At 32.8% G+C, this 23,827-nt stretch overlaps 1 protein-coding gene and 4 long non-coding RNA genes across 5 annotated transcripts; 3 read left to right on the plus strand and 2 right to left on the minus strand.

Annotated features, from left to right (window-relative positions):
- The first annotated feature begins 2,461 nt into the window (after window positions 1–2,461).
- On the plus strand, window positions 2,462–7,377 carry LOC121124836 (uncharacterized). The gene is made up of 2 exons (XM_040720038.2): window positions 2,462–3,274; window positions 3,345–7,377. The coding sequence occupies exons 1-2, from the start codon at window positions 2,825–2,827 to the stop codon at window positions 7,236–7,238; spliced, it is 4,344 nt and encodes a 1,447-aa protein (XP_040575972.1). The 5' UTR covers window positions 2,462–2,824; the 3' UTR covers window positions 7,239–7,377.
- Window positions 7,378–11,286: 3,909 nt separating this feature from the next.
- LOC139906332 (uncharacterized) lies at window positions 11,287–15,858 on the plus strand. Its single transcript, XR_011781802.1, has 2 exons — window positions 11,287–15,339; window positions 15,407–15,858. It is a non-coding gene; the product is annotated as an uncharacterized lncRNA (long non-coding RNA).
- LOC121124698 (uncharacterized) lies at window positions 15,012–17,867 on the minus strand. Its single transcript, XR_005866389.2, has 2 exons — window positions 15,937–17,867; window positions 15,012–15,746 (listed from the first exon to the last, which is right to left on the minus strand). It is a non-coding gene; the product is annotated as an uncharacterized lncRNA (long non-coding RNA).
- A 274-nt stretch (window positions 17,868–18,141) lies between these two features.
- LOC139906333 (uncharacterized) lies at window positions 18,142–19,416 on the minus strand. The gene is made up of 2 exons (XR_011781803.1): window positions 19,110–19,416; window positions 18,142–19,057 (listed from the first exon to the last, which is right to left on the minus strand). It is a non-coding gene; the product is annotated as an uncharacterized lncRNA (long non-coding RNA).
- Window positions 19,417–20,697: 1,281 nt separating this feature from the next.
- LOC121124337 (uncharacterized) lies at window positions 20,698–22,252 on the plus strand. Its single transcript, XR_005866290.2, has 2 exons — window positions 20,698–20,839; window positions 21,945–22,252. It is a non-coding gene; the product is annotated as an uncharacterized lncRNA (long non-coding RNA).
- The last annotated feature ends 1,575 nt before the right edge of the window (window positions 22,253–23,827 follow it).

Here is a 23,827-nt window from a genome sequence, read left to right on the forward strand (position 1 = left end):
GCAAATAAACTCAAATCATAAGAAATAAAGTCATTGAGTCTCAGTTATTACTTATTACATTCAAGACTCAAATTTAGACCTCTAATTTCAATGGATATATAGATCTGAAGAAGAAAAATCATCCACAATTTTCAACATAGGAATGAAATGAAACCGTTGTGCATTTTTTCTTCATTCATAAATCCCCGATTTAATGGCAAAGGCATATTTAACAGCTTATGATTATAAAATTATGGCTGGATAATATTGACCTTTCTTACGAATTATAAATATGTTACGTACATACGAATTTATATCATCATTCGAAAGTACCTTCTTTTTTTAATATTGGAAAATGTATTTTTATTACTGAGAGGGTATTCTATCAATTGTTCTATTAACATTGGTATTTTATTCAGAAAAAGAAATACACAAGTGTAGCAGAGCGTATAAGAGCTATCCTTTTTTACTTTTCTCCTACTGGGATTAGGAAAATTGTATAAATCATCAAGAGTGTAAATCATAAAGAAAATTAAATTATGTTGGCAAGTTTGAGAGACGACAATATACTACAGGGAACACTTAAATGAATATAGAACCCACTCTTTTTTATTTGTTTTACAAGAGTGCAAAGAAGAAATGAATCCTTTATTTTTTATATATTCATTCCTAATGAAAAATGATTATATTATATTATAGTTTTTTTGTTTATTTAGAGAATTCATGGTTAAAGTTCTTAACGTTTTTTTGTTTTCAACAATTGTTAATTGTTATATATCTACTTTTATTTAGTAATTATACATTTTTACAATAATATACATACAGTTTGACATGCTATGGACCTTAATTACCTATAAAATATATGATATATCTATCACATATATTTATTACATTTTTACAGGAATTATTTAATGAATTTTTTAACAATTTCATCCAATAAATTGATATTTTGCTTTTATTATTTTAGACAAAATGATTTGCTGTTGCCCAGGTTGTAGGAATGGTTAAGATCGCCTAGGAAAAAAACTCAACAAAATCATAGTGAGGAAGAAATTGTCGAAGAAAAACCTTCTCTTAATAAGTATCCAAAAGATACTGAACTTATTAAAATATGGGTCAATTCCATCAGAAGAAAAAACTAAGAGTCAAATCAATATTAAAGAATCTGTAGCAAGCATTTTCCTATATCAACTTTTATTCATGAAAGAACGGATACAAATTCAACTCTGCAAAAATATATAGTCCACTGAAACGATATAAATCAAAATCTGATGCTGTTCCAACAGTATTTCCAGATAATCCAAAAAACTTGAGAAAACAAACTTTTCCTGAAAGGACAATAACTTAATCTACTTCTACTAAAAGGTTATACTTTAGAAAAGGGATTTTGAAGTAGTTTAAAGTGTATTGTTATTTTTTCAAATTTGAGCAAGATAGAGGTAGTCTGAATTCTCAAATTGAACGTTTATTTCAAGAAGATGAGATTAAAAAAAATTAAGGATAAATATATAAATATTTAAAAAATGGGTAAATCGAATTTACCCAAATTCATTTATGTAATATATATATAGAAGACTTCGTCATGTTTTTCGCCCTATCATCACAAAATCTTGTTTCTTAGATTATTTTTTTTTGGTTTAAAAGTGAATAATTACCTCTTTCTCAATTTTTTCAAAATAACTTCCTATACCTATTGTAGAAGTGAGTCATATATACTCAGCAAAGAGTCTGGCCCGTTATTCTGACACCAATTACATTTTAGCATATTTAAAAATGAAACAGAATTAACCTAAACTGGTTTCAGGCATAAAGTATGCCATTGAGATATTGGAAAAAGCTGTACCTTTTTTATGTCATAAGTTTTCAATAAAAAAAAAAATTAAATTTTTAGCAGTTTAAAAAGGTCCAGTTATGAGTATGATCTATGAGCTGTTAAAGTTTCAATTTACTGCATATACTTTATTAATATGATAAATCCATTTGCATTCTAGTAAAAAAAGCGCACGCCAAAAAAAGATATCGTTCCCTATTCCTTTCTATGTTCCCTACATAATATCTGCTGGAAGAGATCACAATAAAAATTATAGTCTACAGTCCTCCTTGCTCGCTGATACGTTATGTTCAAAATAGGGATAAATAATGAATAGAAACACTGATATCTTGCAGGTCAAATACAAAATATTACACTTTTTATATAATTGTATGCTCAAGAGGATTCCTGATGTAATACACACATAAGTTCATGTATTAATCAATCGACTTACTAAATTACATTAATATACTAAATAAAGATTTTCTAAAATAAATATAGATATACATTTTTCCCGCTAACTTAGTTCAATTTCATCATGGACAATAATAATATTATTTGTGGCTAGAAAGGAGTGAACTCCTGCAAGGCTTTTGGAGGCAGGCGAAGCAGAGAAACCGCGTCTTTTTATGTATCCCATGTTGATAGGTGACGTCATACCAAGAAAGTAGAGGAGGGCGGGAGGGATCGCCGGTAAGGCTAGATAGGCATGGTGGGTTAGTTTGTAGATGAAAAATAGAGACGCTTCAAAATAAATATATGTATTTATTGTTATTATTGTGGATGTTTTGCTTTGGTTGGTGTTGGTGGGACCTTGCCTCATTGAGGAGTAGATAGAAAGAAAGAGAAAAGAGGAGAGAGACAGAGAGAGAGAGAGAGAGAGAGAGACACAGAAAGAGAGAAAAGTAAAAAAGACAACAGCGAAGACTCGAAAGTCGAATCCATGGGAGGATGGCCTTTATCTGAGATCCGTTACGGCGTTTGAATAGACTTAGGAGGAAATCGAATCTATTAGTTGAAAGAGGCAGCACGGCAATGGAAGGTGGAGGAGGAGAGGCGCAATTGGTGATAGCAGGAGATCAGCAACTCGTGTTGAGTGCCTCTGACGCGGCTCAGCTATTGGCTCAGGCGGGAATTCAACTCTCGGATCAAGATCAAGTGATCATTGGCGGAACTGAGGACGGGCACATTCAATTAGGTGTGGATCCCAATGGTGGAGCAGGACTGAGTGAAGAAGAAGCTGCTGCTCTTCAGCAGCAGCAGGAAGAATTAGCAGTTGCGGAATCTCATGGAGAAATCCTTTATATTGACCCCAATGATCCACAAGCGGCGGCTCTGTTGGAACAAGCGGGACTCACTCTGGGACCCGATGGCACTGTCCAAGCCATCCAGGGGCATCTGGAGGAGGGCTCTCTGGTGGAAGACGTGAAGGAGGAGTCTGTGCTGCTGCCCCTCGCTCAGGAGACGCACTTGGAGCATTCCCTCGTAAGTACTCGCCAATCTCGCTTGACCTCACTTGACCTCACTTAACTCACTCTTCCCTTTTTTTCATTAGGTGGAGGAAAAGCCCACGTCTCTGATGGAAGCTCAAAAACAGATCTTGGAGGGAGAGCTCCTGGAGGCGACTCCTGGAGCAGTAAGTCATGAACCTGAGGCTCCACACATTCCTCAAGACATTAAGCCCATTTTGACCCCATCTGCTCCAGTGGCTCCTCCAGTGAAGAAGGTTTCCTCTTCCAATCTTGTTACTGATCAACAGCAACAACAGCTACAACAACGCTATACAACTTCTACTGGCTCGCAGCAAGTGGTTCAGGTTGGACCAGATCAACAACAAGTCATGTACTCAGTTACTTCTGAAGACGGAAAAACGCAGCAGTACATGATGTTGTGTCCCAAAGATATGGATCAGCAAACCCTGATTCGAACTTTAGTGAAACAAATCACCTCGGATCCAAATAATAGAGGGAGGAAAACGATTCGAATCACGAAGCAAAAGTCGACGTCAAAAACGCCCAATAAAACAGTGAGCAAATCTAGACAAATACAGAATCATCAACAACGTAGAGTATTACATCCCTCTTCGAGAGCTCAGCAACAAAATGCCCTACCTCAACAAACTATCGCTTCACCTCAACCCCAGCAGAGGATTATTCAGCAGACAAGTGAACCAGATTTATTAGATTCGGCTCTCATGGCTATTGAAAACACAAAAGAGGGAGGAATAGAAGGAGTAGCAACACAAGATTTTCTTTCATCTTCAAATCCTCAGGGGGATAACCTTCCTTCAGAGGTACTTGGCCAACCACAACAGCTAAGTCAAGGAGATCCAACAGCTACTCGAGTATTTGTGCGTTGCAATTACTGTAATGACTTTAGAACCATCCTTAATTCTGAGACTTGGGAAAGCATCCTTAATCATATTTTACCTGTAGCCAAAGAAGAACTTCATACATCATTTTATGGTGATTTGAGTAAGCATTTTGTGCGAACTCTTCGAATTCAAGTTAACGGCAGACAAATCGTAAAGACTGGTACCTTGATGATCCCTCAATGTGAAGTCATTCTTACACATTCGCTTATTTGTCTGAAGACAAAGAGGGAGTTTCTATTAGATAAACCAAATGCTAACTTTGTTGCAGATTTGGCCAAACACATCAAAAATACCCAGTTTGGAACTAATCGTGGAAATTCCCTTCTATGTGTATTTTGTAATAGTCCTTATACATATGAAGACTACATTCGCCATGTTACTCCTCATCAAGATGCCATTCTTGCCACTTTAAATTGCTTTGCCGGAGCTTATTGTGCCACTTCCTATGAAAATATGATGAAACATTTTGATCCCTCATCTCAGAATGTTTGTCAAATATGTCAAGAAATTGAACAAGCTGACCTTCGGTTTCAACCATGCACTAAGTTTTCTTCTGAGTATAACTGCACGAAGAAGTTGCAATTTGCAATTGACTGTTTTCGAGAAAAATATGGAGATAATGGTTTCATGAGACTCAATACTTCATCTGTTACTCGTTGCTCTGTTTGCAAAAATAGTCAAAATGTTTATTGCGCAGTTTTTCATATATCTACCACAGTCCTTGCTGAAGATACTCAGGAGGTTCATGATGTTGACTCTCAGCTTTGTGTGTGCATTAATTGCCAAAAACAGTTTATTAACATTGTTATGAAGGAACAAGATTTCGAAAAAAAGTTGAAACTCTTTCAGCTTAAAAATATGGAACAGTTATGCAGTTGCCTTCGTGTGATTTTGAATCAAGCAACTGCAGTTTGCCAACAAAAAAACGCATTAATTTATACAGTTCAGGAAAATCTTTCCAATCCTACTGCTTCTATTCACAGTGTACGCTCAGCAGATGTAGCAGAGGTAATGCCAATCACTAAATTGATGGCCCTTTCAGAAACGGATATTACTACTTCTCGAATAAAAGCCTCATATCAATGTGATTTATGTGGATTTTATATTGACTTGACTTCTTTGATATCTAATCCTAATCAGACGCAAAAGAATGATATGATTTTGGGTGTGGTTTTGGAACACATGGTGCCTCATACGGAGTCACTTATTGGAGTTATTACTTCTTCAGCAGCAAATCAAACATTTAATCTAAAGTTTGAAGTTGTGGGTCGAGTATCTGAGGCAGCAGGAGTAAGGAAAATTCATTTGTCTCTTCAAAGGAAGTTTAAATCAGCTAGTTCAAATATGGAAATTCCTCTTGACAAGGATGAAGAGAAGACTATGCTGCAAATCCGGGCTGGGGTAAAGTCTGAAAGGAAAAATTATGTTGCCGTCCGTTCATCAATTGCTAGTATTAGTACTAACAACAAAGGTCTGCATAAAATTGAAGGAGCAACATCGGCGAATCAATTAATTGAGGTGAATAAATTCATTGATCGTCAGAGAGGAAAGTTCAGTTTACTTGCCCAGTGTGGTTGTAACACCACATTACTTAGTTTGTATGCTGAATGCCGCCTATGCACTAAATTCAGTTATCCTGACTTCAGACTTTGTGGAACTATTGCTAGCGTTGATCTTTGCGAAAACTGTGTGGACACTGTTTTAACACTCTGTTTACCTACTGAACCTGAAGTATTGGCAAGTCCCGAGCCTTGTCTTGTTTTGGGAGAAGAAAAACCAGTGGGACATCGACTGGTTTTGTCAAATAATCTAAAGAAATGGCTTAGTATAGATGGTGTTAATCTAATCAAAAAAACTGTTGATGAGTATGAAGATACTAAGTTATTTGATACCAGTGCACTACTTCTCTCTGCACTAAGGAAACATTTGGTTGCAGCTCTTAGAAAATGTTGGTTGGATTCATCTGTCATGACTGTTGCTGCAGGGTTTTGTGTGACAGACACGTTTTTATCTGGATCTACCGAAGTAGATATTAAAAAACCGGAGGAAGTCAAGGTTAAAATCCTTGCAAAGAAAACAATTGCTCCCCCAGGGGGTACAAAAACAGGTGCAATGACGATACGTACTGTGGCGAGTTCAAATCGAAACGGAAGTTCTACTAGTTCGACTAATGCACCTCCTGTCAGGAGACGTGTTATTATTTCTAATGGCTCTACAGGAAGAGTGGTTAATCTCGCAGAAGCTGCTCAGACTGCTTCAAACTCTACCACAAGTTCAACTTCAAATGATAAGGAGGAGGAAGAATCGGTTTCGGCTATACAGTCCTTTTTGGAGCAAACTTCTTCATCATCCAAAAGCTCAGTGTTGGATGATGTTAAAGTACCTGCAGGTATTAAAATCACAGCAGCTGGTAAAGGAGTTGTCAATATTAGAGCCATCGCAGAATCTCGGGCAAGTCGAGTTGCAGTTAGTCCAGCAAAAAATAAAACAATCACGAAGACTGTTATCAATTCCTCTGCCTCTACAAATAAATCCAATACGTCAGTTACTTCTTCTACCATTTCAACACCAACATCTTCGACTGTGACATTAACAGCCACACCACCTGCTACGGTTCCTTCCTCATCTAGTTCAAGTGTAACTTCGATATCCTCAACGACTAAGAACAGTGAGGATAAACTATCTTCGCTTGCCGACCTATCACCCGAAGCAACAACAATAACAACGACCCCTGCTGCTATGGATATCGCTGATGTATCGTCTTCTATTGATAGCAAAATTGTAACAACGACAGAGTTACTTCAAGTTGTCAAACACGAGGTAGAAGACTGTAGCAATTATACGTTAGAGACACCAGCCAAGAAAAAACGAATAAATTCATCAGGTGAATCAACGTCAAATGATGCTGTACATGTCCCGCTTACACCCACAATCACGTCTTCTCTTTCCTCTTCTCCATTGACTACCTTGACCACGACAGCATCAACACCTACAACCACTGAATCTACACCTGAAGTCGAAACTAATTCCCGATCTAAGCGAAAAAGAAAAGAAAAGAAGATCTTTGATTTGTAGACCTAATAACTTAAATTAATTCATTTAAAAGAAAGAACAGCATCATCATCCCTTTCACTTCATTATTATTCTTGTTTTTTAAAAAAAAATCCATTATATTATTATTATTATAAGAAATAATACTAATGATGATCTATAATTTGAATTATTATTGAAACAAAAAAACAATATAAACATATATATATATTTAATAAATATATATATGTATATATTATACCTTTTTTTTTTTTACAACACCAGAAATTTTGCTAAAAAGACTCGTATATATATATATACATACATATGCATATATATATATAAATATATCCTTTTTGCACTATCAAAGGCATTGCTGTGCGCATGTTATTTTCAGTTTTTTAATTGACGCATATTATTTTCACTGTTTCAGATACGGATACCGATTAATGTGTATAGTTTTTCTTAGTTTGTAGTGACAGCTTTATAAATATTTTAAAAAAGAATATACATACGTAAATAAAATCCAAATATTCCTCTCATAATACTCCATTTGTGGCCACAGAAAAGCTACTCCAAGTTTTAATAAGTTTCATAAGTACCTAATGATTATGACACTTGGCGCTATGTACTTTCGTATGAACCCTTTTTCATCGTCGGGACACTGGTGTCCCATATTTTCATTCATTCTTCATTGCATTATTTTTCATGATATTTAAGATATTTTTCAATTATTAGAAAGAGTAATCGTTTATCTCCAAAAATTTATAAAAAGAACATTTTATCATAGGACTTTATATTTGTCCTATATGTAGGTAAGTGTTCAAACTATATCTTTTCTTGGAATTCTATAGAATAACATTCTACCCATCGTGTTTTTCATGTAAGGATAATTTAAATTTCTTAATAAATGTTTAATATTAGTATATTATAAAGAGTAATTCTTGAAAAAATTTCCTATGTTTTGATGAAAAGTGCAAATGTTATGGCAGTTTAAAATTGTTAGGATACTAATGTTCCTCTCGGTTCGAAAGGCAATTTTTTTTCTTTTTATTAAATTTTAATATTTGTTCAGGATGAAGCATTTATCTTAGGTTTTTGTCCTTTTAGAGTATTCATATGAAAGTACTCTTTATTAGTAGACCAAATTAGCAAGTAATAGATGTACATAAAAATATTTTTTATGAATACTTTGCTATTGAATGTAGAGTTATTCATAAATGTAAAGAAAACAAAGACCAAGATATTTTAAACTTTTCAGCAGCACTATTTGTGACCAAATTTATAGCATTTTGGACGAAGCAGACAGCGTTGATGAAGAGAACATTGACAATTTATTATATGATTCTGATACTTAAGTTACAGCTGATGAAGTGGTTACTGTAGGAATGAATGCCTTTATTGACTCCTGTATCCAACATTAACGTCGTTATTATGATACTTATAAATTTTCACTTTGATGATAATCTCTAAGATAATAAGAGTGATAAAGCATATGAAGTGAAACCTCTGATACCTACTCTATCTGAACAAAAGGTTCTCAAATTTTTTGTCCTACAATTGTCAAGCTCTACATCAGAGGCATGGGTGAATCGATCCCATAATTCAAAGAACTGCTTCATACCCCTAAAATTCAGTCATTAACAACGATTTTATCAAAGAAGAAGGTAAGAGGGTTGGTTACTCAGTCGTCGAGACGAACGAAAAGAAAAAAACGTATCTGTTATAATGGACAATCATAGTGGATACTTACTGGAGTTTGAACAAAAAAGAAAAAGATGTTCCTACTATGCAAACAAAACAAGAGAAAATTGAACTTGTATGGTTTGTAATCATGCTTCATGCTTGGTAGAAATTGCTTCGTTATGTTTCACATATAAAACAATTATTATATTAATATTGATCAATTTTTTAAGGTAGAATTATTAATTTTTTGAATTAAAAATAGAAAGTATATCAAAATAATTAATAAATGTTAAATATTGAACTCCATAGCGTAACTTTAGTATTTTGTTTATACATAATAAAAAATTACCGTTCACACCCAGAGGGAAACCAACGTCCAATCATATTCTGGCGAAAATATTGAAGTTATTAAAAAAAAAAATTCTAATTAGTTCTAATATGATCGAAGAGATTAAGAATTGACAATATTTCTCTTTGATTTTCTTTTCAATTCCTTGTGGATTTGGGAAGGGTTAATATATAAATAAATGAGGTTGATACGTCTTTATTTATATTTTTTGGTTAAAATTGATGTTCCCCTTGAAGCACAATTAAAAATAAATATATTATTGATTAACGAGTGATTGAACTGTGATAACTTAAATATGAGGTTCTATGAAATATTTATCGTTTGCACGAGAAAAGTCAAAAATCAGTCAATTCATAGATCGATCATCTAACTTTTTAATTGTACATCTTGTAGATTCAATGTACAACTTTAACATAAGTATTTCTACTTAACTGTATTTACGTTCTATGTCCTCTGCAGGTAATTCAGTATCCGACAACCAAAAATAACAAGCCCTTAAAAAAGCATGAAAAAATAAGTGGATGAAAGCTAATTCATCCCACCCAAGGTTAATTAATGCTTTTAACATTGACGTCATAGTAGATGAGTGGTGGCTTGTTTTGTCAAAATCTGTTTTTCTAGCCCAGCAGTCGATACGAGCATGGATTTCTCATCCATGATGCGATACATTTAATTGAAAATTCTATCAATAGTGACGTCATAGACTATGAGGGGTTGCGTGTTTTGTCAAAATCTGCCTGTGTTGCCCAGCAGTTGGTGATTGTTCATAAAATTAGTTATACTCACTGGGTGCACAAGGTACTAATAACATTAGTCACAAATCTTGTTATCCTTAATATAACACCTAAGTTACTTAAGTAGATAAAGCTACGATTTTTTTTTTTTTGTCTCGCTCAAATATTGCAACTAAAGTAGCTATTCTCCTCGTCGAAACTCTTACTAATAAGTTAAATCCTAATATGGTAACTAATCTATTGTAAAACTGAATTAATAGATATACCCCCGCAGTAACTAAAGTAGAAGAGTGAATAATGAGTAAGACTTAAGATTTTAAATTTTTATGGAATGTTTACTGAAATAGTATTAATCCCCTTGATCATTTCTGTAAATACCAATAATCATAATTACGAAAGTGGAGACTTTGTTGTAACCTCTACTTTTCAACTGATTCGGACTCAACCTGCTTTTGTTTTAAATCAACCATTAATAGTTAATAATAATGCCAAATCATCATCAATTTAACAAATAAGCCCATAATATTCATTAAATAAATTCAGTTTTTACTTATTTTACTATTTAAATTTTTTTAATTTAAATCAGCCAACCCTGGTATGAAAGTTATCCTAAGACTGGGCAAAAAGCTTGTTTTTCGCAAATAAATTCCTTCGTTGATTTTTTTAATGCTCTAGATACGCTTAGGAAAACCCTGAGTATATATAAATTTTTAAATATATATGTAGTGAAAAAATTGGACACATTAGCGAACAAATGTTTTTTTTGTGTGTGTGTTTTTTAACTGGTTGCTTATGGATGAAGCCCTTATAACTATAAATAATGCATAAACTTTAGTTAAGAGGTTATGGTGATTCATACTCTGATACAAATTACTTCAAGGGGACGAGAAATAGCTACCTTATATATTTACATGCATTCCCCTGAATTTGGTTGATTTTAGACTACATTCACAATCTTGTCCTAAATGGAATACATATTTTAATGAAATATTTAGCAATAAAAATAAGAAATGAATGGGTATGTAGAAAATTACGTTAAAGGGAGATAAATCCTCTACTAACCTAAAATTATCAACGCTGATGTGCAAAAGATATTGTTTTATGGAACTATCTCATTTTATTAGATCACATAATTTAGTGTAGGTTATTACATAACACTACGAAAAAATTTGTATGCCATTTCGATGATTAATTGGTCATAACTTTCTTAATATTGAAGCTAAAGACATTCATCTTAAAAAATCATCTTAAAAAATCATCTGAAAATAGTACTTAAGAGTTGGTAAGTATTCCATCTTTATTATCTAGGTGTTTGAAACGGTAAATGGTAGAAGGCAAGGTTAATAGAAGTACAAGGTTGAACCATCTTGTTATCGGGCTTGCCAGAATTTTCAATCTGATGTATTGTACCGACTGCTGGGCAAGACAGGCAGATTTCGATAAAACACACAACCACTCATAGTCTATGACGTTACTATTGCTAGAATTTTCCATTTAATGTATCGTGCCGTCTACTAGGCAAGAAAAAACATATTTTGAACAAAACACGCAACCACACATCTACTATGACGTCAATTTTAAAAGCGTGCTGGAAGTCTAACGTCAGTCGTCCATGCGTTATGGTATAACGCATGGAGCGTTAACAACTTGGTTGGGGAAGAAGTTTTGAATATAATAAAAGAGAAAATGGAAGAAAAGGATATTTTCGTTGCATTTGATGAGACAAAAATCATCAAGTTAGGTAAATAACTTTTGGACTCACATATTAGTGACTTGAATGATATTGAGATTGCAAAGACTTTATAACATATATTTTCCCCAACATCCATCCATTCTTTCCTATATATATTCGTCCGTCCATTCTCCCGATCCAAACCGGACTCCCTATTGTGAAAAGTCGAAGAATACGGATCGATTGATCCATGTGTTTCTTGAAACTGCTTGGGATCCCCTTCCCTCTGTAAAGTATCGTGAAGAGTATTGAGAGAACGTTTACAACCAAATTCATATCTTTCTGCAGTTTCGCTGTGGGTTCCACGTTGTTATGAACCAGTCTAGGACGTCTAGTTTCAACCCGTACTCCTCAAGAATAATCCTCTATACGGCATTCCTAATACCTTAAACCATTGAGCACTTGTATAACATATGTCTGCTTCTCTCGGTTTCTAATCCATACAAGGAGCAACTCCTCTTAATTGCATCTGGAAAATACATATTTAGAAATAATGAGACGGTGGACATTAAACACCGGAACCATTTTTTGCCGGAGTCCATGAATGAATTCGTTATATTTATTTTCATCGTGTAAAGACAAATTTTACCCAAAGATCTGCAAAGTTTGTTTATTTTCTCCGTAGCTATCGTGTGACAATTTGAAGATATAGTCCTTTACAGAAATGCATTTCTAATATCACGATTCGTAAGAGATTCCAAGATAATGTTCGAAGGAATAAATGGGCTGTATGAGAGTGGATACTTATTTTAGACTTTGATAAAACTCTCCTGAGAGTTAGAAACTCTTCTTCACTCAGGGTGAAAAATCTCCTTCATATTGGTCCAATTGAGGGGATTCCGGTCGATTTATAGATCTCTTTGGCACTGACAAAACAAGTATTGTAATTTATCGGTTCGTTTGGATCCAGAAGAGGGAGGACTGAAGACATGATAGAGGTACAAGATCTACCCATATTCAACCACGACCTTGATGTTGTCACGATATTTGAAAACTCTTTGTGGTGTGATTTTTATCATCAACCATGAGCTGCTCTCCTTTGAACACCATTTTAATTCGGAGATGTATTTTCAACAATTGCACCGTCTGAAGGAAGCCATAGCCCAAGCGCGGCCCTTTTTGTCCAATAGGAGAAAGATTATATTTTATTAGGACAACGTTAGGCCTCACACATCGACATTGACGTAAGAGAACCTCCGGGAGCTTGGTTGGGAGGTTCTTATGCATCCACTTTATAGGTATTCTGAACCTGTCAACAAGTGATTACCAGCTGTTCTTGGTGAAAAAATTCTCCTCAAGAGAAGCTTGTAAAAATCGACTTTCCAGTTTTTCGCCAATAGGAACGAGGGTTTCTATCAAACTCGTCAAAATCTGGAAACTCTCCAAACTTTGTGATACTCTATTTTTACGTTTCGATCCCATAATAACATGTAAATCATCTAAACTGACTTCCTTCCTCTGTTAAGTTTAGAACTTATATTTCACCAGAGGCAAATCATTGTTGCCTCTTGACTTTTAATCCCAGTTTGCTTTAAAAGTAATCTTATTTTAATGTTTTAATTCGAGCAGGAGTACACGACATTGTGTGGAATTAGGCAGTTTATTAAGTACTCACTCAAAAGTCCGTATAGGACAAATAAAAAAAAAAGAGAAGTTTAGTTTAAAATGATTGCTGTAAAAAGGTTGCGGACAAAAACGTTCGGGTAATATCGTTAAGTACATTATCATTGTGAGAGAAAAATGTTTTGGGCAATATCATCTTGAAACAATACAATTGTAAGCAATATGATTGTTAGTAATTTCATTGCAAGACAATATGATTGTGTACAATTTTGTTGCAATTTATATTATATTTGGACAATAATACTATTTAATGATGAAAAAAAGTTCGAATTTTCAAATCAGATTTTCATTCTACTATCTACAAATTCGTTTGGTGTATCCCTCGAAATTTAAGCTTAAACAGAATCCCAATTCCTCTTGCAGAAATTCAGAATCAGGCAATTAACTTTGTAGCAACCATTATCTTTTTTGTTTAAAAAATAGTTATATCTTGTTATGAATTTATTGTTTAAAATTTTTATATGTATTCGTATTCGACAAATAATAAAAATAAATTGGCCATGAAGAACTTTAATGATGAAGAAAGTAATAGGCAAGTTGAATGTTGAAGTATGTTACTCTAACAAGGTAAAAAGGGGATGTTCTAAAGTAAATCTGAGAAGGATAAAAATATTGGGATGGACAGTATGCAGCAAAAATATAAAAGTTTCTGGTATCAACAGTATGACCTCATTCAGCTACTACTTGGAAAACATTCATGAAGCCGTTTTAAATTATTTTATTAATCATAAACTATTAGTCTATTATTATATTCCATAAAAATAAGTTGTCTGGTCCTCGAAAAGAAATGCTTGATCTAAAGGCAGCTAAGATTCCGATCAAGGATAAAAATATTATCCATTGCTTCATTAATTATTTAAAAAAGTTTGAGTGACGGGTTTCTTAGCGAACAAAAAGTGTTAGAGTGAGTAACGACTGTTCAGGCGAGTAACGAGTATAAATTGTAATTCCTCGAGTGTTTTTTTTTTTTTTTTAGAAACTCTAAAATACTCATGCAGCAAAATTCAGATTGCGGCACATTACTAGTGATAATGTTTATAAAAACTAATAATCCTTAAAGCTACGTATTTTATTACCTTTTTCTAATATAAATACATATTACTTGAAACAAATGTTACAATATCAATATCCCTTAAAAATGTGGGTTCTACAAAATTGAAGTACATTTACTTATAAGCCTTTACTAAAGAGTGTCAAAATAATTAAATTCCTTTTTGAATGTACTTCAGTGTTTATTTTCTTCATATCCATTGTTTGGTCCAGTCAGTATTGATCCTCAATGACCGGCCATAGTATTTCATGATATTCCTATTGCAGAGAATTGTAAAATAGTTTAATATTTGTACAACAGTTGACAAATTAGGATCTTTTTGGTGTGCAACATATACTCTTTATACTCATGGATACTGGGGTTATTGTCCAACAAGCTACTATACTAAGAATTTGTCAATATTTTATCTTGCACATTAATTCTTCTTCTCTATAAAGCCTGTGGGCTGTCAACTTCTATTTCGAGATCGTGTAATGATGATGTCTTGAGAGTTGCTACAAATGAAGATTTTCCATGGCATGCATTGATCAGGAAAAAAATTCATTATGTCTTTTGCAGTGGAATAATTGCCAATGACCAATGGGTTATAACAACTGAAAGTGGTTTAAATGTATTCTATGGCAAGAAAAGGGCAAAAAAAGTACTGAGGACAAAAATATATGTTGTCTTTATTTTCTCACTCATGGAAACATCGCTCCTTTTTTTTTTTATCTAATTACATATATTATGTACATATTTAAATCTCAATCGTTATTAGGTACAAGTTGGGAGTTCAAAGATGATAGAACAGTCTAATATTCAGATATTGGATGGTGTAAAAACTGTGATTCATGAAGAGTTTGATGAGATAACAGGAGTAAATGAACTTGCCTTAAAACAAACTTTAGGCAAATTCACGTTTACTGATTTCGTTCTTTCATTATGTATGAATATAGACCGATCAATAATTCACCAGGGAGCGAATGGAACTAGTAACATTTTTGTGAAATAATAAAGTAATATTAACGTATTCATTTTTATATTTAAATGTGTATATAGTGAGAAGGAATACTAATGAAGACAGCAAGGTATTACAAGCTGGTAGAGTGACGACTATACAAGCAAGTTATAAAGTTTGTAGGAATACGGGAGTGTTTTGTACTGGTCCAAATACTGGCCTTAAGTCTATGGCGTCTGGAACATCTCTTGCGATGTGTTTTAATGGCAAATGTGCTCTGGTCGGTCTACATTCAACAAGATCGGTTGCATTTAGTCTCGATTACAATGAATTTTACAGTTTTACAAACATTGTATACTACTTGCCTTGGATTTATAAGAATGGAAATAAAAGGATTTGAAATGATGATATTCCAATGTATTTGTTGGATGAAGCAATCACCTATAATTTTAATAAAAAAATTATTTTTATCTTTTTAAATATGCACTAAATGAACATTGATATGAGCATGAACATTAAAACAATTTTGAATAAAAAGAAAGAATAGGTTAAAGTCCTAGGTTTTTTGGACTTCATATACACATATATGCAAAAAATAAATGTATATTTATATTCAAATTTATAGGTTTACTGTAAAATGATTGCCGTAAAAAGGCTGTAGACGAAATGATTTTGGTAATATGATTGTGAGGTAATGCCATCGTGTAGGTACATTTTGATTGTAGGTATTATGATTGAGAAAAAGCAAAATTATGGTGAGCAAGGTTATTGTGAGTTATATTATTGGAAGACAATATTATTGTGTGCAATTTGATTGCTATTTATATTATATTCGGACAATAAAACACTTGAATGATGAACTCCTGGGATCGAAGGTAGGTTATTTCCCTTCGTATCTGCTTCCTTGACCATCTATGACCCCTTCTAATAATCCATAATCCACAAAAGAATTTATTACATTCTTAGGTACTTTAATTTGGTTATTGGAACTGTTGTCTACCATGATAGATGAAAGTTTTATCATTATTGACGTTGTCAGCTGTAATAGGTATCTAGTATTTAAAATTCAATTAAGAATTTCTAATTATTTATGCATTTATAACAAAATGGTTAATCAGCTTTTTTTTTTTAAGCAAAAAAATTTGATATATTTTTAGCTAACACACTTACATTACTTAATAATCACAATATTTCTATAATAACAGTAAGTAAAAGCAAATTAAAATATACTCACAATATTTTGTAAAAATAAAATCATACATTAACTAGGTTTATCCGTAGTAATGTACAAATCATAGTTAAATAATTTGTATTCAATACCATTTGATTGCCGACAAGCGCCCACACTCCATCAGAAAAGTTAAACCAAAAAAAGTTTTGACCGAATCGTCTATAACATGCGCCCTTCTACTACAAAGATCTATATTTCCTTTGTTTTATCTTCATATTTGCACCAAAAAACCTAGATAGAAGGAAAGAGAAAAGACCATGAATGGGATGGAGGGGTACACAATAATTGTTTAACTACGCAATTAATGAAATCGCACATTACTACGGATACACCCAGATAATGTATAAAATTTTATGTCATTGCAACGTTAAACAATTTGTATGATACAAAGGAGTTACATGGTTTCCAGCGGGGGGAAAAAATGTATTATGCACAGGAGAGACCGTGATCGCGTTAGCCGATTTCGTAGTTTTCATGAATTAGATACATTATTTTACTGAGTTATTTATAATTTACAAAAGGTATATTTTCATTTTCGTAGACATATTTAATATTCTTATTAGTAAAGTGAGATATAGATCAAAGACTCTAAAACGATAACGTTTAACATATAAAAACTATAACATTAATACACAAAACATATATATATATATATAACAATTTTTATCAAATAATTATCAGCTCTTCCCCAAGATAGAAGTAATATCTTGATATGGTTTATTTTTTATAGATGTTTTTCAATATTGAATTGAAGATAATAAAAAAAAAAATATAACATGTGAGTTCCAACCCTATGATTCGGATATTCATATCTTCCTGAAATTTCAAAATAAAAGAGGAACGTTACAGAAGCGTTGGAAAGCAATTGAGTTCTCAGACCAAAAACCCTTCTTAACTATTTTTGCAAATGAGCTACCTTCATTACGTTTGAGGTCACCATAGCTGCGAAGGTGCTATGGAGTTTTAATACTAGGATATCTATTCCTCCTGCTTGCATCAATGATCAAAGCCAGTGACTTAAAGGGGGGATGCTAGTGGCTACAGGAACCACATTCTCAGTGTTTCCAGTAGGATGTTCGGTGGAAATTGAGATCGAGGGTTTATTAGGACTTTGGAACAATGATCTAGATCTATTGAGTCCTGTGAGAGGGAGATATGGTCCAGGAACCATCTGGTGCCCCTCCAGAGAACAAAGAAAATATAGGTCTTTGTAGTATAAGTGCGCATGATCTAGACAGTTTTGTATTCTGATGGATTGTGGGTGCTTGCCGGGCAAGCGAATGGTATAGAATACAAATTGATTAATGTAGCAATGACTATAGTTGATAATATTGTAGAGAAAAACGCGTGCGAGGAGGAGGGGGAGAAAAAATGCATATGGTATCATTGTTTAAAATACTGATGTGATTATCATCTGCCTGCTTTATTATGATTTTTGAGGTATAACGAATGTATTTATTAGCAAAATGTTTAATGAAGATATATTACGTATAATTGACTTCGACGTTTTTATCCGTTACAGTAGATTTGAAAACGTCACACTCCATGAAATTGTAATTCATTATGAACCTTATTCTCAGAATAATAGCTAATGAAACGACAAAGTAGAGTATTTGAAATATATTTGAAGCTCAAAGTTTAAAAAAGAAGGCTTTAATGAAATATAATCTACATACTAAAAAATAAACCATTAAACATTTAAGTTAAATATACAAAATTAAACAATTAAAATCATATAACTATTAATAATAATAAATTATAAATAAAGAATATTGAAATAATAGATTGATCCAGATAATTTTTTCTTGTTCTAACATCGGAATTCAGTTAAATATGTCATAACTTTAGGTTGCAATACACAAGCGAGACGTAGAGTTTAATCAAAAAGATAATCACCCCTCTTCTTCATGTGGAAGTTGCTATATACAATTGTGCACAGGATAGATATATCTCTACCGATGAGATCTAACTAATTATTCATAATAAAGTAAATGTCAAAATCATAAAATTAGACAATAAATATATTAATAAAAAAATGTTAGAAATAAATTCATCTTAAAGATTTAGAGCAAAAGCTAATTATGTAGTAATGTCCGGCGATATTACTCCTTATTAAGAGCATCAAAAAATATTTCCCCCCCCGTTATTTAGGTATGCTTATATAACAACATACTATTATCATGATGGATATACACAATTGTTAATTATAATGCAACACCCAATGTAACTACCCTCGTTGTTGTGACCATTTAAACAGTTGTTTTGCCTTTTATGAGTTTTCTGAACACCATTTCTTGGAGCCCATCAACTATAGCTAAGCCTTAAGTGATAAAAAAGTAATATTTAATGACTATGTAATATTGGAAAACCTAATTATCATACCCAAGTCTTAAAACGAAGTAAGTAGTCTCAGACAAACTTGTTGCAAACCATCCAAAGCTACTACCCCGTTGTTGTGACCATTTAAGCAGTTGTTTTTGCCCTTTACTGAGTTGTGTATCATAATTCTTGATATGTTTAGCTAAAATAGAATCATATTTTATGGTTAGATTTAAAAAAAATTGAATACTTACTGTGAGATAGTACAAAATTCAGAGTTCCATTTCGATATTCGTAAATACTTTTTACTGATAACTTGATCGTCATTTGGTGTGGATGACTCAAAACATTTTTATATGTATTTCTATAAATGACATCAGTACCAACATCCTCCATTAATTTAATGATGGTTCCTCGGGAAGGGATATGTTTACCCTTGTATTTCTCCATAAATTTTTTGAACGTAGATGATTAGCAATGGATAAGGTTATATTACATGCAATAAGCATCCTTGTGAAATCAGAGTTAAAGTCTGACTTGATGTATTCATCGTTAAATTGATTTTATATTTTATTTATAGGAGAGCCAAGAGCGCAATGGTTCCCATAACATCGAATATTTCAAGGGGCAGCATATTACAATAGGTGGGACAAATTGAAAAATAAAAAAGGGTAATTTTTTAATGTGGCGTAGGGACCGCATTATTTGTTAATTATAGGTTAAGAAAAATAAGAAATTTGGAGGTCGCCCTCTTTTGTTATTACAATGTGCAGATGATTTTATATTTTCCAAGCTATTATAATTATTCTTGAAGAACGAACAATAAGTCAATTAATTCTAATAAAGTCATCAATAGTGTATGGAAGACGGAAAGAGGATTTGTTGTAGAGTTATATTTATGTGTAAATTCCTGTTGTACACGGAGTTGAATTGAGGATCAAAATCGTTGTAATTGCCTATACCATTGCTAAATACAGAGCGGGATATGTGTTTATTTCTCTCATCTCATGGCTGCTTGCAGCTAATCTAATGAAACTTCCTTAAAGCTAAGCTGCTCTCCTCAAAACATTCTTCAAATTGATTGGATTACTATGATATTTTTCGTTTTTTATTAATATTCCCAAAATAAACACGATTTTCATCACTACTGATGAGTACTTTAATCTGTCGAGCACTCACTAACAAAAACAAACAAAATTTATTTCAACATACTTGTGTTTATATTATTATTAATGAAAAAAGGGGTTTTCTTGTTTTCAACATGGCTGTTCAGGCTCCCAAAATGGCCGGCACCAACAATACTAACATGATGTACTTTATAAATTATACCCCACTAGGTGACACTCACTTGTCAAACTGTGTGATTGAAAAAAGGTTTCAAGACACAGATTAAGTCATCATAAAGCTCAAAACTCTCAAGTTAATTTGCCATCATCAAATCTCCCATATGAAATGCTTAAAAAGCTTTAATCCGAAGATGATGTTAAGAAGCTCTTATATCCCATATCATCTTCGGAACTTTCAACAGAATCACTGTGTGATAATGATAGGGAATCGACTCTTGCTCTCATAATTCAAAACTCCTACTATTATGAAAAATGGCAAATGGTTCATCCGATCGCTTGTGACGTATCTGCAACTCCACCACTGGATTTTAACAAAAGTGGGATTAAGATACGACGTAAGACGAAGCGTATCGTAGCGAAACATCATCAAGAGAAGCTTTAATACGTGTTGTGGAGTTTACAATTTTCCCACGTAGACAAAGTGAAAACGGAACTCTTTTTTTTTAATTTCTTTCACGCAATCTCAAATGTGAATCCAGATTACCACCATTTATTATTTCTCAGATACTAATTCCTTCATTGACTCAGAAATGTTAATTGATTACATCCTGGGCATTGGATGATTATGGAATGTAAGCAACCCCACATACAAAAAATTTCAGAGACGTTCAAACGATTGGAACCAAGTTTCGAAAACGGTAAATTAATAAATATAAATACGGGTGCAATTTGGTAAGGAGGTACATCTCCCCTCTGGATATTATGTAACCCAAAATCCCCCGTCCAAGATTTACCACGTTTATGTGATAGCACTTGTGAATTGCTTCCTCCCCCATCAGTATGAGAATTATAATTGTGTCCCTGAAATTTATACACAAAACCTGCAAATGCAGAGGCAATAAATAATTGTCTAACATTTTTTCCAATAGGTCAGAGTACTACTTGATGATTGTCTGGCGAGGTGGGGAAACATTAGTGATAAATTTGTCCGATAATAAAAAAAGTGTAAGGAAGGAAGGTGCCGAGTTGGTTAAGTTAATATAATTTAAGTAATAGTTAAAATAATGCTCTTTAAATATTTAAGTTAACTGGTTCATTTATAACAACAGTCCAGTAAGGGGATATATAGCTACTCTTGGTAACAGTCATACTCTTTGACGTTGCTATTAAAAAGTGCGGTGGATGTCGCTCATCAGTCGAAAGAGCACTATGGTATAACCTTGTATTTCTATTAACCTTGATAGATATATACTTCCCTTTTCTTTTTTAATATCACGGGCTGAGCTTTAGTTACACACGCTCGTTGCTACATTGCTATTATTTCTTTGATCAAGTAGTCGCACATTATAAACTTAAAAGTGAGCCCTCGACATAAAAAGTTCTGGGTGACCACAGACTTTTCCGCCTAAGCACATCCTCTTTTAGCGTGAGTGGGGCTGGGGAATAAATATATATATGAGCCCTTTAATTTCTTTCCTTTATTAAAATTTGTGGTTTTAGAAAATCAAATGCTTTGTTTCTATTTTGAAATGACTTTGAAGAAAGAGATCAGCCCTTTTTCTATTTTTATGGTATTTTTAATTAAAAAGTTTGTCTGTATACCTTTTTATTTAAAGGTAAAAATATTATGTTCAGCGGAAGGCCTGAATCAAGTTCTTCCTTAAAAGTAACCCTGTTCCCAAGTCCTGGGGTAAATAAATTATCATTAATAACAATTTCTACCTATGCACTACATATTACACTTATATTTAGTAATTTCATCCAATTCAAATATAAACTACTTGGAATAAATATTTTTTTCAGATATTCACGTGTAACTCTAGAAAACAGAAATGAATATGTTAAATTAGCAATTCAATACCGACTTCATGAGTTTGATTTTGCCGTATCTGCAATAAGAGAAGGAATGTCCCGAGTTATACCCGTTCCTCTTTTGTCTCTTTTTACTGGCTATGAATTGGAAGTAATGGTTTGTGGAAGTCCGGATATCCCATTACATCTTCTCAAATCTGTATCGACATACAAAGGTAAAAACTATTATTAGTTTTTTTCCCAACCTTTTTTGTGCCACAGACCGGTTTTATGATAAAATAATTAATAACCGCCATTAATTTAATCTGTTTTAATAATTGATTAGACAATGATCATATTTCTAATGTAGGGCTTTCGACCCCGGAGAGGAGGGGGGGGGGGATACATGTTTTTCAATATAAGATATTTTTTAAGTTTTTATTACATGTAATTATTACAAAAGTAATTTTTTGAGAATACTTACTTCAAAGGGAGAAGTGAACACCGTGACGACCTACTAAATAATGAAGTAATAAAAGAAAGAACAACCACAACAACCGTTTATCCTTTTCAAATTTATAAACATAGTTTTTTCCTTACGTTAATATTAACTCTATAATCATTAGTAGAGAAGGGATTTTTGAAAATAAAAACTTAGATTAGAAAAGGAAAAAAGGTCTTTGTTCTTTTTTGCTAATTATTTAATAGATGTGTATATTTCCGCAGCAGAAATATCATGAAGTTGGAGTGGGTTGCTCAAATTGTTCCTTTGCTTTAAAATACTTTCGCCATTCTAACAACAAAATAAAAAAATATAATGTTGACAATGCGGGCATCACTCCTTTAATTCTAGCTTTCATTTCGGTATCTTTTACATAATCTATAGACTCTCCATCAAGTAATTATAATTTTCTAAAAATAATTCTAAATTTTCACTTCTCACTGTCCACCTGGTAGGAAAAAATTGATAAACACTCTTTGAATTGTTTACCGTAGAGTCCTTGATAGACTTAGTGGTTCTTTTGCCTGATTTTTTTTTTTGGTATGTATATTTCATATTTTTTTATATTTTGTTGTAAATATTTAAAGAGCGTTATTTTAACTTTTACTTAACTGGTTCATTTTTTAAACTACATTATCTTAACTTTAACTTAACTTAATAAAGTTAATTAGTTATGGTCAATTAATTTTTTTATTCTAAGTTGAAATACTAAAAAACTGTCTTGAGGTTAAAGCTAGTTTTCTGATAATTTAGTTAAACACTGGATCGACACTATCTGCATTATTTAACTTTGGAACCGGGGGTTTCCACACCAAATCGAACAAAACGACATTTTTTATGCCACGTAGAAAATGTCGTTTTTATATTATATCAGATGTTTTTATAATTTTACATATAGTTTAATATAAAACTATAAAATCCAAAATTTTGGGTTTTTTGAGCTCCATTTTAGTTGTTAGAGGGCCCTAAAGTTTCGGCATCGAGTTTGGCACACACTTTTTTAAACTACTATTTCTCTAGTGTTTTTTATTATATTAATCTACTTTAAACGTATTGGGGTAGGTTTATATTTATTATATAATTTATAATTTTATCCCAAATAATGGAGGAAGAAAGGAAGGGAAGAGTGAAAAGATGGTCCTAAAAAGACTGTCGCCACAATTCTGAATAGATAATCAATTACTATTAGGCAAAGTTTTATAAACTCTTTTTAGCTGGAGAGATGATTTGTGGGAGATATTTTATATGTGAGTATTTTGAATGATGTATTCAATAGAGAGATTGGCCTGTAATTTTTAAAATCTTATGCGTCTCTATTTTTTTTCAGAATCAAAGTCAGAGACCCAAAACTCATCAAGTCTTGGATAAACCCTTTCTTTAATATTTCCTCGAA

The sequence above is a fragment of the Lepeophtheirus salmonis genome, chromosome 9 (genome assembly GCF_016086655.4).
Source record: "Lepeophtheirus salmonis chromosome 9, UVic_Lsal_1.4, whole genome shotgun sequence".
Taxonomy (NCBI): Eukaryota; Metazoa; Arthropoda; class Copepoda; order Siphonostomatoida; family Caligidae; genus Lepeophtheirus; species Lepeophtheirus salmonis.

Coding starts and splice junctions, on each gene's coding strand:
- LOC121124836 (XM_040720038.2), top strand. CDS start 2,825: ATGGAAGGTGGAGGAGGAGAGGCGCAATTGGTGATAGCAGGAGATCAG. Junction 3,275..3,344: donor CGCACTTGGAGCATTCCCTC/GTAAGTACTCGC, acceptor TTTTTTCATTAG/GTGGAGGAAAAGCCCACGTC.